General features: G+C 35.7%; 3 protein-coding genes across 6 annotated transcripts in view; 1 reads left to right on the top strand and 2 right to left on the bottom strand.

The window, feature by feature from the left end:
• Positions 1 to 926: 926 nt before the first annotated feature.
• si:ch211-105j21.9 (sialomucin core protein 24-like) lies at positions 927 to 4,031 on the top strand. Of its 3 annotated transcripts, none has more exons than XM_041780608.1 (4): positions 927 to 1,054; positions 3,047 to 3,544; positions 3,652 to 3,804; positions 3,889 to 4,031. In XM_041780608.1, exons 2-4 carry the CDS (start codon positions 3,064 to 3,066, stop codon positions 4,014 to 4,016), a joined length of 762 nt encoding a protein of 253 aa, XP_041636542.1. In that variant the 5' UTR covers positions 927 to 1,054; positions 3,047 to 3,063; the 3' UTR covers positions 4,017 to 4,031. The 3 variants fall into 3 exon arrangements, with proteins under 3 accessions (XP_041636542.1, XP_041636553.1, XP_041636561.1); XM_041780619.1 differs by having other exon boundaries at positions 973 to 1,054; positions 3,052 to 3,544; XM_041780627.1 differs by having other exon boundaries at positions 983 to 1,017.
• A 623-nt stretch (positions 4,032 to 4,654) lies between these two features.
• Positions 4,655 to 12,512, bottom strand: sycp1 (synaptonemal complex protein 1). Its single transcript, XM_041783601.1, has 33 exons — positions 12,420 to 12,512; positions 11,932 to 12,070; positions 11,611 to 11,695; positions 11,481 to 11,524; positions 11,223 to 11,387; positions 10,982 to 11,049; positions 10,293 to 10,366; positions 10,129 to 10,187; positions 9,979 to 10,045; positions 9,758 to 9,831; positions 9,552 to 9,660; positions 9,108 to 9,202; positions 8,844 to 9,028; positions 8,675 to 8,742; positions 8,540 to 8,601; positions 8,300 to 8,416; positions 8,105 to 8,209; positions 7,903 to 8,006; positions 7,694 to 7,811; positions 7,563 to 7,580; positions 7,410 to 7,472; positions 7,263 to 7,325; positions 7,122 to 7,184; positions 6,918 to 7,034; positions 6,715 to 6,825; positions 6,512 to 6,604; positions 6,336 to 6,410; positions 6,129 to 6,215; positions 5,904 to 6,050; positions 5,487 to 5,546; positions 5,056 to 5,337; positions 4,889 to 4,954; positions 4,655 to 4,806 (listed from the first exon to the last, which is right to left on the bottom strand). Exons 2-33 carry the CDS (start codon positions 12,058 to 12,060, stop codon positions 4,666 to 4,668), a joined length of 3,114 nt encoding a protein of 1,037 aa, XP_041639535.1. The 5' UTR covers positions 12,061 to 12,070; positions 12,420 to 12,512; the 3' UTR covers positions 4,655 to 4,665.
• Positions 12,513 to 14,145: 1,633 nt separating this feature from the next.
• slc16a1a (solute carrier family 16 member 1a) overlaps positions 14,146 to 16,040 on the bottom strand; it is a 38,296-nt gene continuing 36,401 nt past the window's right edge. For both annotated transcript variants that reach the window (XM_041778654.1, XM_041778655.1), the window contains 2 exons: positions 15,255 to 16,028; positions 14,146 to 15,161 (listed from right to left, as the gene is read on the bottom strand). In XM_041778654.1, coding sequence (XP_041634588.1) covers positions 14,926 to 15,161; positions 15,255 to 16,028 — 1,010 coding nt within the window. In that variant the 3' untranslated portion in view covers positions 14,146 to 14,925. The remainder of the gene's footprint in view (positions 15,162 to 15,254; positions 16,029 to 16,040) is intronic.

Genomic DNA, 16,040 nt, shown 5'->3' with positions numbered 1-16,040 from the left:
AATGTGCCTTTATTTTTATGCTCATATTTTAAAATGTTAAAATTGAGATACTTGAGATGTGTCATATTCCAAGCCTTATTTATATACCTGACTGAACTGTTCAAGAAATATACAGCATGAAAATCTTCCACAGCATATGGTGATTGAATGTACATAGTTCTATAGTGAGAGGTGTCCAGCTGTTTTAGGAGTCCCCTTAACAATAGGGGAAAAGAGTTTAACATAAACACAGGGCCCCCACATCTTACTTTACACTGACTGTGCTGCACCCATTTCCTGTTCAGCAGTAATGTGGCAAGCCTGCTTTGCTTTGATTGCCCTTTGTTCAATTGTTTGTCCCTGATAGCGGCTTCTAGCTCTTTATTCTGTATTTGAACATTGTCCTCTTTCACCTCATGCTGATACAGACTGGCACATGAAAATACGGTTTGTTATTTTACCACAGGTTTGATGGTATTACTGTTATGGACTAACAATAGCCATTTATTTTGGAGAATTTGCTCTTAACTTGATTATTTTTACATAGAAATTGTTCACTCTCTTTTTGCTGTATGGATAAGTCACAAATTGTATTTGTTAATAAAGGTTTTGTTACAAGTGTTTTGTACAAAGTTCAACTGTGTTGAGTGAAAACAGGCTTACACAAGGACCAGGAAGTTTTCTCAAGACAAGGAAGTTCAGTAACTGTATGACCTTGGCGTGTATACAGTACATGACACAGATGACAATAAAAGTAAATTTACTGCATAGTTAATTATTTTTCAACATGGCTTTGCCTCACACTAGGGCTGTAAAATTTGAACAGAGCAAGGGAGGAGAAGATAGGAGGAACTGAGCTTTGATCCTGTTAATAAGAGCCCTTTGTCTCCTCGGCAACGTACAACAGAGGAAGTTTACAAAGCACAGACCTGCCCACTTTCACCTGTCAGTGTGCAAGCAAGTCAAATCTTAAGCTGGCTCAGTTTGCAGGAAGTGTGTTGTTTACCGTGTCATGGAGGCGCACTCGCCACCAGGAAGGTGAGCTGAGATACTGTTTTTGCAGAAAATAACAAAGGTGAGCACTATTTTTAGATTGTCTACGTTAAGTATATTCTTCTTTACTGGCAGGTGTTACTGTATAGTCTTAAGTGCTTACACAACTGTGTTTAGTGACTGAAGTTATTTCCTGAAGCACAAACAATGTGTTAATATAACATTTGAACCTCATTTCATTTAACCCACTTTCAAAAGATCAAACAATATGTAAAAGTATTGTTTTAGCCTACAACTGTTTTTGGAGGTAAGACTTCAGGCTCGTCAGGAAATAATAAAGAACAACAAACAGATTTGTCAGTTTTAATTTCAAAGTGTTTTCCAGCCTGTGTTTGCGTTAACTTCGTCAACTAAAACTGTGACTAAAAATGTTAGACAATGACCTTTTTCCACAAGTAAAACGAAAGACTAGAAAAAAACAGATCTTTGGTGATAAAAACTATGACGAAGAGCATGTTTGGACAAGGAGATACTAAAACAAGACTTAAATGTTAGTGGACTGCTGGAGAATCAACATCCATGATATTTCTCCACTGTGCAGACTAGGTATGTCAGTATGTTCATCAGTGTATTTTAAATCCACTGACGTTTTGATAGTGCATTAAAATAAGTGTTTTACAATTAGATTTATTTTATAATTTGGCTGATTTAATTAGTTCAAAGAATTTAAATGCCAAGAAAATAAAATTTAAGGACTTTTTATTAACTGAAACAGGACTAGAATGTTTTTTCACCTCAGACTTGACTAAAACTATATATATTTTTGATATTTCTAATCCAAGGACTAAGACTAAATCAAAAATAGCTGTGAAAATTAACACTGCCATGCAAGTATTTTATAGTTAAAAAAACTAAATACCTACGATATAGAGTAATGTTAGAAAACAAACTAAAATAAAAACAAAGCTACACAACAAAATGAAAACTGACCCAACCTGTACTGTGTGTTTACAAAACTAAGAAATATGAAATTAGGGACAAAATATCCTAAGTTTTAGGCTTTGACAGTAGCATACAGACATGTATACCACAGCCTGGAGTGTCTAAATTGACCTGATTTGATGGATGAAGACACCATGGCAATATTAAGTCACAAGTTGTATTCAGATGTTAAATTTGAATAAATAATATTGGGAGTTAATAGTAACCTGTTTGAATATATTTTAAAATATTTTATCTGGACCTTTGGGGTCTTGTCCCTAGGGGTGGAAAGTAGATAATTACATTTACTCAAGTTGCAGTAATTGAGTAGCTTTTGTGTACTTGTACTTTTTGAGTACTTTTCAAAATCAGTACTTTTACTGAAGTACATTTTGTAGGAAGTCTTGTACTTCACTACATTTTAAAAAGCATAAAGTACTGAGTAAAAAAAAATTACACAAAAAGCCAAAACCAGGAGATTCTAGCTTTCTGCCAACAAGGAAATGGCCAAAAGTTTAACTTTCACAGAACATGGCGGTCAGTAGCGAGAGAATGATTCCACGTTTCATCCTAAAACAACTGTTGCTTTTGACTCTAGGTTGAGACTCACCTTATAAAAACAACCTGGTTATAGATTCATGTTCTCTTTTAGTTACTTCACATTAAGAAAAGATCAGATCTTACTGTATAACCCCTGAGGTATCAAAAATAGTTACTCAGTGCTTCGAGTAAATTTTAAATGGTTTACTTTTGACTTGAGTAGATTTACAGATTACTACTTTTACTTCCACTTAAGAATATTTTATCCAAAGTTACTTTACTTTTACTTGAGTACAAAAGTCTAGTACTTTTTCACTTCTGCTTGGCCCTAACTGGTATCCTATATTAGAAATAAATAAAAATAATAAATCAAACATTAAAACTAATAAAATCAAACTAAAACACAGCATTTTCCCAAAATAAGAACTAAACTAACAAACCAAGAAAAAAAATTCAAACTAAACTGAAACTAAAAACAATAAGTGAAAATTAAATAAAAACAAATGAAAAACTCAAAACTATTATAACCTTGGTGCTGTGTTTTTCTTCCTAGTACAGTACCTTGTAACCATGGATACCACCTTTGCAGTCATGGCTTGCTGCCTTCTGGCATGTCCTTTTGCTGTGGCACAAAAAGATAAGGACATATCTGTACTATCAACTCCCTTAAACCTCACTGGTACAGCAACGGTAACTCCACCTAACTCTACAGCAAATGTAACTATTATCGCCAACTTGACTGAGAACACAACTCCATTGGCTAACACAACCCAGAACAATGCGACAACCTCTGCAACTGTAGCAGCTACAACTGAGAGTACATCTGAGAGTCATCCTCAGACTGTTCAGTCAACAATCACAACTCCTCAAACAAGTCAGATGCCTCAGACGACTGCAACTGGCACCAACACACCAACATTGACAACACTGTTAACACTGGCACAGGAAACCACAGGAAGTCACATAACTTCCCCTGCTACCACAGTTACAACGGCTGTTTCATCCAACACCGTTAACACAACTTCAGAATCAATGCACAGAACCACACAAAGTAGGCATCTGGCTTTATGCCCCTCTATTTTTAAGACTTTAAAAAATTATCAAATGACTTTTATGCCCATGTGGATGACTTTTTTTTTCCTTCTCCTGTATTTGCAGGTTCTGGCCTTCGTGGTTCAGAAATGAATTTGACCATTATCTTCAGTGTTATCCTTGGAGTGTTTGTCATGGCACCGGTTGTGTTCATGTTTCACAAATGCAAACACAAATTCCAGTACTTGCACCAACCTCTAACAAACATCACTGAATCAGGTAAGGAATCCCCTTTATCACACAACTAATACAAACCATGTTACTTTTTACCTACATTTAAAACACATATTCATTTCTCAATAGATACGTTTGGGGCAGATGATGACACACTTGTAATTTCTGGAGGACTATATGATGGCCATCCAATATACGACAATGTACCAACAGTTTCAGAGGATCAATCTCAGTTCCGCCTGGAGTTCCTTCATTAATATGGATGTACTTCTGCAGTGAGACATCACCTTTGGAGCCTATGGACCATACTTAATACAAGACTGAATCATCATCCTTGTGAACTTTTAGGCCAATCAAAAAGTGTACAGGTAACTGGTAATTTGTTTACCATTCAAGGACCATGCTAATGGATTTGAGCATTACCTTTACTTTCAACACATCAAAATACAGAAATATATTAGCTATATTCAGCTGAAAATACTTAACTGCACCTTTTCCCACAACAACAGTATGCACCTATGCTAAATACATGCAATTTCATTTGGCAGAATTGAGCAAAATTCTTCCATTCAACATCAAAACAAAAAGAACTGGATTCAAATTTAAACTGCTTAAATAGATAGTTGATGAGGCAGAGTCACCTAAATATTACCCTCAAATAAATAAAAGTCTAATAAAACAAACTTCCTAAATTATAGAAGTGTTAAAACTGAAATCCTTCAATTCTAACAGTACTGTTAAGCTGGTTCAACAGAATTCTGTCAATGCATTCAAAGAAATAAATTAGTCTGGTACTGAATTACTATCTATTTGATCTATAAAGGTAAGACATCAAGAAAGATTAAATGTAAACACCTAACCCTGTCTTGTCATAGCATCTGTTTATCTGAACTACAACGGGCCTATTTAAGCAAAGATCTTCTCTTTGGTCTTCTTCTTCTTTTTGTCATTGCCAGTCACAGCAGTCCACCCAGCATCTCTCATCCTTTTCATGGCAGCTAGCTTCAGGGAGTTGCCTGGTGATTTATAAGGAACTGGGCTCTGGATCTAAATCAGTGAAAAAGAGCAGGAATTATATATGTACCTTAACATAATTTTAAATTGCATTGTGTTATTATGGTCAATTTACCTTTTTGAGGATGTTTAGATTGCAGGACGATGCAGATAAATTTGGTTCTGGTACACTTGCAAAGACCTTTAACCAAGAGAAACAGAAAACTCATACTGGTCTTTTCTGGCATTTTTAACACAAACCTCAAATTAAATCTAAAATATGAAGAGTTTGATTCAACTCACCAAGAGATCATTCAGACTAGAGCTGTCTGACTTAGGGTCAAGCTCAATAGCATTTTTCTTCCAACATGCAGCCTTTTCAGCAGAAGGGGGTGTCTTTATTCTGTAGGACTGAAAGAAAGAGTAAATGTCAGCTAATGTTATAAATATTTTTATTCCTCTTGCAAAATCTAAAAACAAACAAACAACAACAAAAACCCCAAACATAATTACTTTGATCTTTGAAGTCCCTCCAACTCTGTTTAAGGTACTTTGTGGGGTCATGAAGTCTCCATTTTGACTTTCCTATGAAGCGGAATCGAAGTCAGTGTCCATTATTAGATAATAAACTGTAGTATAAAAAAAAATCCCAAACTGAATTCACACACAGCTACCAGTCTGAATTACCATAGCCTGTCAACCTTTACAGATTAAAACACCGAACTGTCTGTTACCTGAATCTTCTGCGTTGTTCCACATGGAGTTCTGACAGATTCAGCTTCAGATTCTTTATTCTATAAAGAAGACATAAAATGTTACTGCAATAAAAATTATATGGATACATGTGATTCTAGCCTGGAGCCTGCATAAACACTGTTGAAATGTAATAAGATTACATCTTAAGTGGATGATGCTTTTGATAGAACAGCAAATAAGAACAATGTGTATATACATTGTCTTCTCTTAAAAATCATTGAATATAATGCAATACCATTTACAATGCCAATCAAAATTTTTCATTGGAATAAATGCATAGGACAGCAAAAGATTAAATAAATATTTGAATATTTAATTGCCAGCTCAACTCTATGTTTAACAATTCAACTGACATGAAAAATCAACCAAGTAAAAACTAAACAGATTAAACTTACATCAACCTTCATGAGTGCTGTGCTTCCTTTGACTTTACTTTGGGATGGAGTAAATCTGCACTTGGAGAAGTCGAACATCTGTCTCTTAGAAAAGCTCTCTTTGGGAGTCTCTGCATTTTTCCCTTGTGTGTAGTTCAAGGCAGCAGACTAACATTTGGACATTTTTGGTTAGGTATGAGAAATAAACACTGCAGATTAACTATTCATTGAATTACATATTTGTACCTGATTATTTCTTGCTTCTGACAGCACTCTGATTTTCATCAATGACATTTCTCTCTTCAGATCAGTAAGCTTCTTTTGCAGGTTTGCCTAAAAGCAGTGAAAAAAGTAAAGAAAGTGTTTCTTAAGAATAACTATATTTGGAAAACATTCTGTTCCAGCAAGGAGCCAAAAATACACCAAATTGATTGAAATATACAGTAGATCTACCTTCTCTGATTCTTCAGTGTTCAGCTGCTGTTTCAGTTGATCATTTTCTGCTTTCTCCTTCAAAAGATCCAGCTCCTGGTGTAAAAAGGGTTATGCAAGGTTAGGAGCCATTTATTCATTGTCATGTCTATTTAATGTCTTAATAAACATAGCTTTATTGGTTATATTTATTGTACCAGGGATTTCCTCTGGGCAACTGCCTCCATATCTCTCTTTTTGTTCTCAACAAGCTCTGCATCCTTTTCTTCAACCATCCGGTCATATTGACCCTAAGGATGACGAGTGAAATTCCTCTCAATGAAACATGTGTTTAGATTGACAATGCTGTTGTAAGAGAACATCTTCAGAAAGTAAAATGAATCTCTTATGAGAACCCAACCTTGTGTTTCTCCATCAGAGTGACCATATCTGTTATCTTCTGTTGGCATTTGAGCTCCGCATCCTCCTTGTTCTTGATGGCTTCTTTAGTTGTTCCTCTGAGCTTTTGAACCTTTAAGATAAGATGTTTGTAATTTTTTACTTTTTTGCTTAAAATACCTAAAAATGTCAACATAACAAGATGTAAGTAAGTGAGAAAGTAACCTCATTTTCCAGCTCTGCTGCAAAAGTTGACTTGGACTCAAGATCCTTAAGCAGTTGCTGACGGTCTTTTGCATTAAGTTGCTTAAGATTCTGGGACTCCTCGTAAAGATTGTTGATCTAGGGGTGCAGAAGCCCTACATTAAACAAGACTAGACTATGTAGTTAAAATTACTAAGGAAAATATCAAAAAAAACTTGACCATACCACATTTTCAAGCTCATGGGATTTTGCAGTCTCCTTTGCTATTTGTTTTTTAAGCACTTTGTTCTGAAAATCAACAAGTAAAATGTTAGCTGAATAATGATTACAACATTGTATATTTGAAATATCTAAGTCTTAATAAACCTCTTTCTGGAATTCCTCATTTGCTCTCAGTTTGATTTCAAGCTTTTTCCTGAGATGGACCAGCTTAAAACAAAGACATGTTCTGTTATTTCCTTCAAGACATCAGCAATATTACCAGCATTATTATATTTATTTTCCTATGATCACCTTAGTTTCCACAGCTTTGATTTGTTTTTCCCGTTCAGTGATTTCCTCTTGCAAATATTCAAACTATGCACAGAACAACATTTAACACTTTTAGAACAAGCAGCACATTTCTGAAAGCCAGTTTTTAAAAATTGGTTTAGTTGGTATGGTTACCTTTTCTTTAATTTCCTTCTGTAGTGTTTCAGTTTCATATTAAAAGGTAAGTGATTAAAAACAAACAGTGATGCAAGTGTTAACAGATTTGTGTGAAAATGATCTTCCAGATTTGAATGAATAATGCAGACCTCCAAGTTTTCCTCAATAGCTTTCACATTAGCAGATCCACTCTCAAACTGCTGTTGAATCATTTTTTTCTCAGACTGTAGCCCAATAAAGTTGAATAACAGCTCTTGGTACTCTTTTCTGAAAAATGACATCAATTTTACTTTAGACATTAAAACTACAATGTTATGTGCAGGCTAATATTAAGGCTGAGTGAGAAACAACAGCTCACTCATGCTGTGTGATGTCTTTCCTCAACTGCTCCATCTGACAGGTGTGTTCTTTATTTTTCTTTATTTCGGAAAACAACTGTTGCTCCAGCTCCTGCACTTTGATCTAAAGTATCAAAAACATGTTAGTATTGCACCTTATCCATGAATCTTTCATTCTCTAGTGTATAGAAGGGCAACAAGAGAATTAAATAATGCAAAAACCCCTATGGCTGCTGATTTCTCCGTTATATCTTCTTGTTCTTTTTTGGAAGCCTCACATGTCCTCTTCAGCAGATCATTTTCAGTAGATGCAACATCTGCTTTATCCTGTGTCAAAAATACATTAAAGCCATGTTGTTTCAGTATTAGTGTGTAAACACAAGTTTCCTTGTAAAATTTTATGTTAATTTACAGTACCTTGAATAACTGCGCTTCTTTGTTTTTCCTTGAAAGTTCAGCTTCAAGATCCTCCACTTTATCTTCAGTTATGGCAAGCTTATCTTGCATGGACTCAACAGATTTTGATTGTTTGTTCTTAGACAAAAAAAGAAGTTGAATAACTGTCTAAAGTTATCTTTTAAAGGTCTCGCAGCTGCTTTGCTTAGTTAAGTAACACAGAACATAAACCCTACAGTTACATGTAAAAAAAAAAGTTACCAGTTCATCCTCTAGGCTTTTGATTTGCCCATCTTTCTTTTCACTCTGATCCATGGTCTCTCCTATTGATTTAAACATTCCATATCAGCAGATCAGCAAAGAAAAAATAAACAAATATTTTGCTCATTAAGTTACCTAAAAGAGCACTTGTCTCCTCTAGCTCCTTCTTGTTTGATACAAGTTCACCCTCAAGTTCTTTGACCCTTAAAAATAGTCATGAAAAGACAATATGCATTATAGGATAGATAATATAAGATTATTTTTTGTCAGAACAATGCTTGGACCTTTCGGTAGTTAATCATACTTCTGTATCTCCATGGCTAAAGAGCTCTCTATCTCCTGAATAGTTGTCTGAATCTGCTCCAGCTTTGCTGCTTGTTGAGCTTTTTCTCTGCTGAGCTCCTGTAAGCTTATGTCTTTGCTTCGAATTATCTCTTCATATTCTTCTTTGCTTTGTTCAAGCTGTGCAGCAATAGCTTTGCATTTCGCCTGAGAGGAAAAAGCATCCAATCAGTGTGGATAGAGCCAAATGAGCCCCAGTTTCACTGACAACGACTGGCATACTCACATCAGTTTCTTTCAAATGCTTCTCCACACTCTGCAGTTGTTGAAGAAGGGATTTCTTTCCAGCTTCTGACCTTTTGAGAAGCTCATGTTGTTCATCTGTAAAGTATGTACAGATTCAATTAAGCTATTTCATATGCTTTTGTTTCAGTTTACCAGACAGCATTTATGGTATTTACATAGTATTAGGGGAAAAAAATAAAATCTAATTAATGTAGCATTTACAGTAACTACTGACACTGAAACTTAATTTGATAATACTTCAGCATTTGAGCTGACAATGATCATACCCTTGTCACAGAGCATTGCATGTTATTTAGTATGAATGAAAGCACAACATATGTTTGGTGAACAAAAATTTTTACAAAACTTAATTTTGGAAAAATGTTGAAAACCAAAAAATTTAGTATCAATGATCCCATTGTGTTAAACTGGACAGTGATCTTACTTGTTGTTCCTTCAAGCAGTTTACAGTGCTGCTGGGTTTCATGGAGGTCAAGTAGGATCTTTTGTAGTTCATTCTTCTTTTCTTCAAGTTTTGTTCGAAGAACTGCCACCTGTGAGTGCAGGGTAAATACTTTAGATCTTTGTTTTAAAACTTGAGATTACCTTGCATTCCAGAAAAACAGGTGATCTTAAACAGTTTCACCTAACCTCTTTCTCTTTCATGTCATATTCTTCTGTAAATTTCTCTTTCAGGATCTCAAATTGCTGCAAGCCTTCTTTGACTGGAAAAAAGGTACTGGTTAAATGATCACTGATGGACATGATTATTGTCAACATATTTTAACCTTGTGTTCATTTTGACCTATCACAATTTTAATGATTTGAAAAGAGAGTTGTAAAAATTTCAGTAACACAGAAAAAAAGGAAACCTTGGTGCATCTCTTGCTGATCAGCTTCGACTTGAATGCGAAGGCTTTCAAATGCTGCAATCAATTTCTACAGTATAGAGAAAGCTTTAAGCGACAGCATAACAGAAAATGAGAAATAAATGCCAAATCTATGATTTAGGGGCAGTTTACCTGAATACCTGCACTGTTTTCCATGAAGGTGTGCTGTGTCTCTTCTCTCTCAGATTCAACTGCAGAATAGAAAAAGATCAACATCTGGAAATAAATAATGCTATAACAACTCTCTATTTGCAGCACTACTGGTAAAAATGGACATTTGGGGGGGTGTTACTTACATAAATGCATTTTTTCAGCTGATCGCTCAAAGGTATCTTTGAGTATATTACACAAGTTCCTTGTTGCGTTGTTTCTGTGTTTAGAGTTGGATAATTGAAACAAGATATGTCACATAGACAAAGTTTAATATAATAGATATAAAAGACTGTCTTTGTCATATTTATCTGGCTATATTGCATTATATTGAAAGGCTCTATTAAATGAGTTTCTTAAAGCTAGGCTGTTTTTCCTTAACTTGCCAGACAAAATAAAGTTAAAGCCTGATCAAAGATGGTCAGGTTTCAAACCCTGTTAGTAAACTGTTAACAGGGTAAAAATGACCATTTTTATTCAATTTGTTACCAAATTCTGGGGTCCTCTGACATTTTCTTCTGTAAAAAATTGAATATTTCAGATGGCCAGATGAATCCAGATTGTCATATTAAAAGGCAGCAGAGAGGCAGAATATTTAAAGGGGTGTTATATTTCATACTATTAAAGAATGTTTCTTTTCATTCATAACCAGTGATCATTTTCCCTCAGGTTGGCTGTTATACATATGACAACTTACCCAAGTTAGAAAAGAATATCGTTTATGATATTGAAAACTTAAGTGTCAGACTTTATGTACTGTTCTAGCCATTCAATCTCTTCTTAGAATATACTTCTGTTTTGTCCTGGGGCATTTAAAAACAAATAAACCTCATACTTGTTCCTCAGATCCTCATTTTCACTGATCTGTTCCTCCAGCTTTATGCTAAGATTTTCATTTCCAAACTGTAAGGACAGAACACACAACAGATACCACTTTAAGCAAAAATAGTATGTAGTGTTAGGGTATACTGTTTGTCTATAATCAAAAACATATTATTGAAAAAAAAAGAATTCTGTCCATATGTGGTTAGAAGGAGAAAATAGGAATAAAGAAAACAAGTCACTGTGTTAGGCACCTGTAACTCTTGAATGGCTTTTCGCTGAGTTTCAATTGTTCTTTTGTTTTCTTGGAGTCTCCTTTCCTTCTGCAAGGTGTCAAAGTCTACTTTGATCTTCCAGCTCTTAATTTTCTCTACTTCATCAAACAGCTTGGTATAAAGCTGTCCAGGAGTGCAGTTTTTCTGTGGAGTATAACAATAATGGGAAGTAAGCTGCCATACTACTAAATGATGCAAAGACCAACTCCTTTTGTACCACAACAATTTCAAAATTACCTCATCTTTTTCCATTGGCGGCACGGCTTTCATCATGGGGAAATCTTCATGAAAAAGAGATTAATTTCAGGTTTATTAAATCTGCAAACTGTTTTAATTGATGTAATGCAGGTAGATTAAAAGAAAATACCTTGTAGTGTTGGTTTAGTTGGTGCCACCATGCTTGTGTTGACAAAATTCACACTCTGCTCTTTGTTGAAGCATTTACTGTAGCCCTACAGGAGAACACTAATTATGCTTTGTCATCATGGGTATTAATGAATACTGCCTCCAGACAACAGCTGTCCTCCATGTATTACTGCTTCCAGTTTACAACAAGTAAATCAATGGTTTTAAAGTTGGATAATAATTACTGGGCAGCTTTAAGGTGTCAGTGCTGAGCAAGCATTAATGTGTGTGGTAAAGTCTTCATTAATGTACCCTTAGTTACTTATTGGCTATTTTCACTTACCTGGTCTAATGTACTCACAAAATCACCACAGCGTTCATGGATTTCTTGTGGTCTAACAGCAGATATCTGTCCTTTACTCGCTCTGGGCGGTACTACCAGTTTGAAGTTGAACCCTCGGTCTCTCTCCATTCTGCAATCACTACAAAAAAACGTAACGGCATCAAACGTAAGTATGTCTACTATGCTTGAAATGTTAATGTCTCATTTTTCTAAATTAAGTTTACAAAATAATTTCAGCCAACCTGTACATTTTTTAAATCCATCGAAGTATGTGGTTTAGCTTAACCGTTGATTAAGCTAACTAAATAATTTCAGTTCAGTTCAACTGTCAACCCAGATAATTTTAGCTTACTTCGCCGGTTAGCTAAGGTTCACCTACCTGACGAAATGGATAAGTCACGAAACAATTACAAAATAACCGGCAAAAACATCATTTACGTTAAGCAAGACCTTGTTTTTGGTGAAGAACACCGTTTCTACATACCTACCGTTGTTTTTTTAAAGATAATTTTGAGAATTTATCGACACAACGTCAAGGGCAAAAAATGTCTAGTTAATAGTTGACATTTGCGGCTTGCCGCGTGAGCGAAAGCCTGGAGACGAGTGGCGTCACGCTAACGGTTAACTTGAGGCTTGTAGAGCGTAAACCGTTAACGGCCACACAGGACGATTTCATCCATTATCGGACACAGGTAGAAAATTGTATCTATGGGAAATTACTCCTGGTATATTCTCACATACTTTTGGGGAATGCTCATTTCTTGTTGTATGCCACGTAATAATACAATATTATTAACGTACACACTTTCAAGTTCCACTTCTTTTTAACCTCTAAGGCATACATTACCCATGTTCATTACCCATTTGTTTGAAATGTACATTTTTCTTTTGATCTATTACATAGTAATGGCTCATAAAGTACGACTGCATACCAACACATTTCTCCTACCCATAGTTCTAAAAACTATCCACCAGAACCGTTGCATAAATGTTATGAGCCAGGGAGCACTCCAATTACAAGGCGTTGTGTTACCTAAAATATGTTTTACAAAGATATGAACGATGAGAAATAGTAAAACAACCTGCTTCTACTGCCGTGAGAGAAAAATCAACCATCTTCCAGGCTGCAGGTGTACAATATTAAATGTAGAAGTGGCTCTGTCTGATACAAATTGATCGATAAAGCCTCAATTAAATTTCTAATACCTTCACAAGAAAATAGGTTGTGTAGACATTGGGGTCTCAATAAATTAACTGGCAAATAAAACCTTTTGTAGCCCCTTCTGCCTTTTCTTGTAGATCTTTACTAGGACATACATTAAGCAAGGAAATCTCCCTCTAAATCAGCACAAAACTATAAAAAAATTAAAGGGGATAAACTAATTTGTACATAAAGTTTTATTTTGAAACAGAGGATCCACAAAGGCCCTTTTATTATCTGTGCCCACAGTTACATTGACCTACTCAGTTTTTTTTAAACCTTAATGTAGCCTAATTCAAAGATATGGCCTCCTACCTTTTGTGGCTAAAATATTAGTTTTTAAAAAAAATTCTTGTTTTTGTCATATCCCAATTCTAGTGTATATTTTTATGGCAAGTGGAAATATTTTGATTTGTGCATGTAGGCATCTTATATTTATTAAAGCCTTGATTTTGTGTTTTTACCTCCGCCAAGGAGGTTATGTGATCGGCAGGGTTTGTTAGCTGGTGTGCTAGTTTGCAACATAACTCAAAAGTTCTGGATTTTCATGAAACTTTCAGGAAATGTCAGAAATGGCATAAGGAAGAACTGATAAGATTTTGGGAGTGATCTGGATCACCGTCTGGATCCAGGAATTTTAAAGGGAGATATTGGGAGATAGGGCTAATAGCGGAGGTCTGTGCTCTCTGAGTGCTTTTCTAGTTTTTTAATATTTTCATTTTTATGTTTTGGATATTATAAAAACAAGATCAGTTAAGCAATATGATAAAAAAAAGTCATCAAATATTAATAATAACCACAATGAAAATGTGTTTATGAATATATAGCCAGTATTCAGAAAGCCTACAAAATGTTGCTACAGGACATCTGTTATTTTTGTCTTTTACTTCATTGTGAAAGAACAAGCTGTAGGTGTTGCTCTGGAGAAAGGTAGTGCATAGTATTTACCTGTACCTTAATTTATGAGAAACATCACACATAAGACTTTGCATTCTTGTCTAAAGACAGTTTATTTGACCTAACACGTGATCCATATAATATACTTGCAGTCAGTGGCACATATTCCTATTGTGAGTACACAAAGCTGTAAAATGTTAATACTCTCCAAAGTATTACTAATTTTCATCAACAAGAAACTGACAATATTGGATATTTGAATGAGAAATAGTACTGAATATATTTGTTAAAGACACAAAATTGGTAACAAGGATATTTCCATATCTTCCATAAACTACATGCTCCTTGTGAACAGGACAAAAAATATGAATATGTGTGTTTAGAGCTAACATGGGCTAATGTGCCAGGCAAAGCAAGGTGATTGCTTTAATTACACACTTTCACATAACATGTTTGCAGTCAGCTTTAAAAAAAAATACAGCGCTGCACTTTGAATGCTCCATACTGAAAATATCTTTAATTATCATATGGTACATTGTAGAGGGTTAATAAACTTATATAGTGGTGATTATGATACTATTAAATTACATTTTAATAATACCCCAAACATATATATGCTAAGCAATCCTTAATAGTCTATCACACATATATATAACAATCCCTGTAAGAATATCAGAGGTATTTTAAGTTGGTAATTCATTAGAGCTTAAAGGGTTTTAATATGTGTTTAAATATTTTACATTGAAATGATGGGACTCAAATGTATGTGCCATTTAAACAAATGAAACAGAAGATTTTTCATCTGTTGTCTTCTTTAACTCACCCATTCATCATATGTACTGTATATCTGCCTCAGAAAACAACCAAAAAAGTAGCTTAACAGGGTACACAGAGAATTAGACAGTGTCTTCTGTGTTCCTAGCCTCTGCTACCTCCTTGGCAGCGTTGTCCCTGTTGGACTTTTGTTCTCGACCCCCCACCCTGGCCTTCCTCTCCTCCTCTTTCTTCTCTTTATCCAGGAATCGATAGTTGAGTCCCATTCCTACAAAAAGGAAGACACTGGAGACGATGAGGAGGATCCCACAGCCCTGGTATGTGTACTTGTAATCATGATAGATGTCTTTAAACTTCCCTGTGAAGACAAAACAGAAAGTTTTTTTTTTTACTTTCAGGTGTAATAAACTATAGGGAAACAAAGATAAAAAAGAGCTAGTTATGTACTCACCAAGCAAAGGGGGGCCTAGCAGTACAGGACCACACTCCACAATAGTGACCAGCCCAACAGCACTGGAGAAGCGCTGGGCCCCCACCAGGTCCATTAAGGTCTCAAACAGCACTGAGCTTAGCCAGCCAAAAGCAAACCCAAAGAACATGGCATATATCACAAACCCTGTGTAGTTTACTGATATCGGTGCTAGAATGTGACAGACACCATTGTAGAGCACAGAGGCAGCAAAGAAGTACTGTATTCTGGGCCGGACCCACTTAGTGTTTGCCACAAGTCCCATTGAAGGACGGGCAACCATGTCAACAAAAGCCAGCACAGACAGTAAGAAAGCTGCCTTCTCTTTAGGGATCTCTTTACTCTTTGCATAATTACTGAGGAACACCAGTGGTGCAAAGAGGCCGAAAAACATGATAATGTTGCCCATGATGTAGAGCAAAAAGCCACGGTGCTTGAACAAAGACAGATCAATGAAGCTGTTAATGGTCGACATTACAGTCCTCCTCTCTGTGTTCTTCTCCACAGGTTTGGGTTTTGGTCCGATGGGTCGCATAAGGGAACCAGCGACACAGCAGTTAAAGAGCAGGCCACCCAGAATCAGGAAGCTTCCTCTCCAGCCAAACTGGTCGAAGAGCCAAGTGTTCAGAGGAGCCAGGGTAGAGAGGAAGACAGGGCTGCCGGCCATTGCTATTCCATTAGCAATAGGCCGCCTCTTGTAGAAGTACTTTCCGATCATTGTGAGGGCAGGGTTGAGGTTGAAGGCTAATCCAAGACCTGAGAGGTAAG

Source organism: Cheilinus undulatus, linkage group 3 (genome assembly GCF_018320785.1).
Source record: "Cheilinus undulatus linkage group 3, ASM1832078v1, whole genome shotgun sequence".
NCBI lineage: Eukaryota > Metazoa > Chordata > Actinopteri > Labriformes > Labridae > Cheilinus > Cheilinus undulatus.
Note: the sequence above shows the minus strand (reverse complement) of the source record. Positions and strands in the feature narration are given on the sequence as shown.

What these genes read in the sequence shown, in the direction of transcription:
- si:ch211-105j21.9 (XM_041780608.1), top strand. Translation starts at nt 3,064, where the DNA reads ATGGATACCACCTTTGCAGTCATGGCTTGCTGCCTTCTGGCATGTCCT. An exon ending in AATGCACAGAACCACACAAA is followed by an intron (nt 3,545 to 3,651) that starts GTAGGCATCTGG and finishes CTGTATTTGCAG; the next exon opens with GTTCTGGCCTTCGTGGTTCA. An exon ending in AACAAACATCACTGAATCAG is followed by an intron (nt 3,805 to 3,888) that starts GTAAGGAATCCC and finishes ATTTCTCAATAG; the next exon opens with ATACGTTTGGGGCAGATGAT.
- sycp1 (XM_041783601.1), bottom strand. Translation starts at nt 12,060, where the DNA reads ATGGAGAGAGACCGAGGGTTCAACTTCAAACTGGTAGTACCGCCCAGA. An exon ending in ATGACATGAAAGAGAAAGAG is followed by an intron (nt 9,661 to 9,757) that starts GTTAGGTGAAAC and finishes CTGCACTCACAG; the next exon opens with GTGGCAGTTCTTCGAACAAA. An exon ending in CTCTGATGGAGAAACACAAG is followed by an intron (nt 6,605 to 6,714) that starts GTTGGGTTCTCA and finishes CGTCATCCTTAG; the next exon opens with GGTCAATATGACCGGATGGT.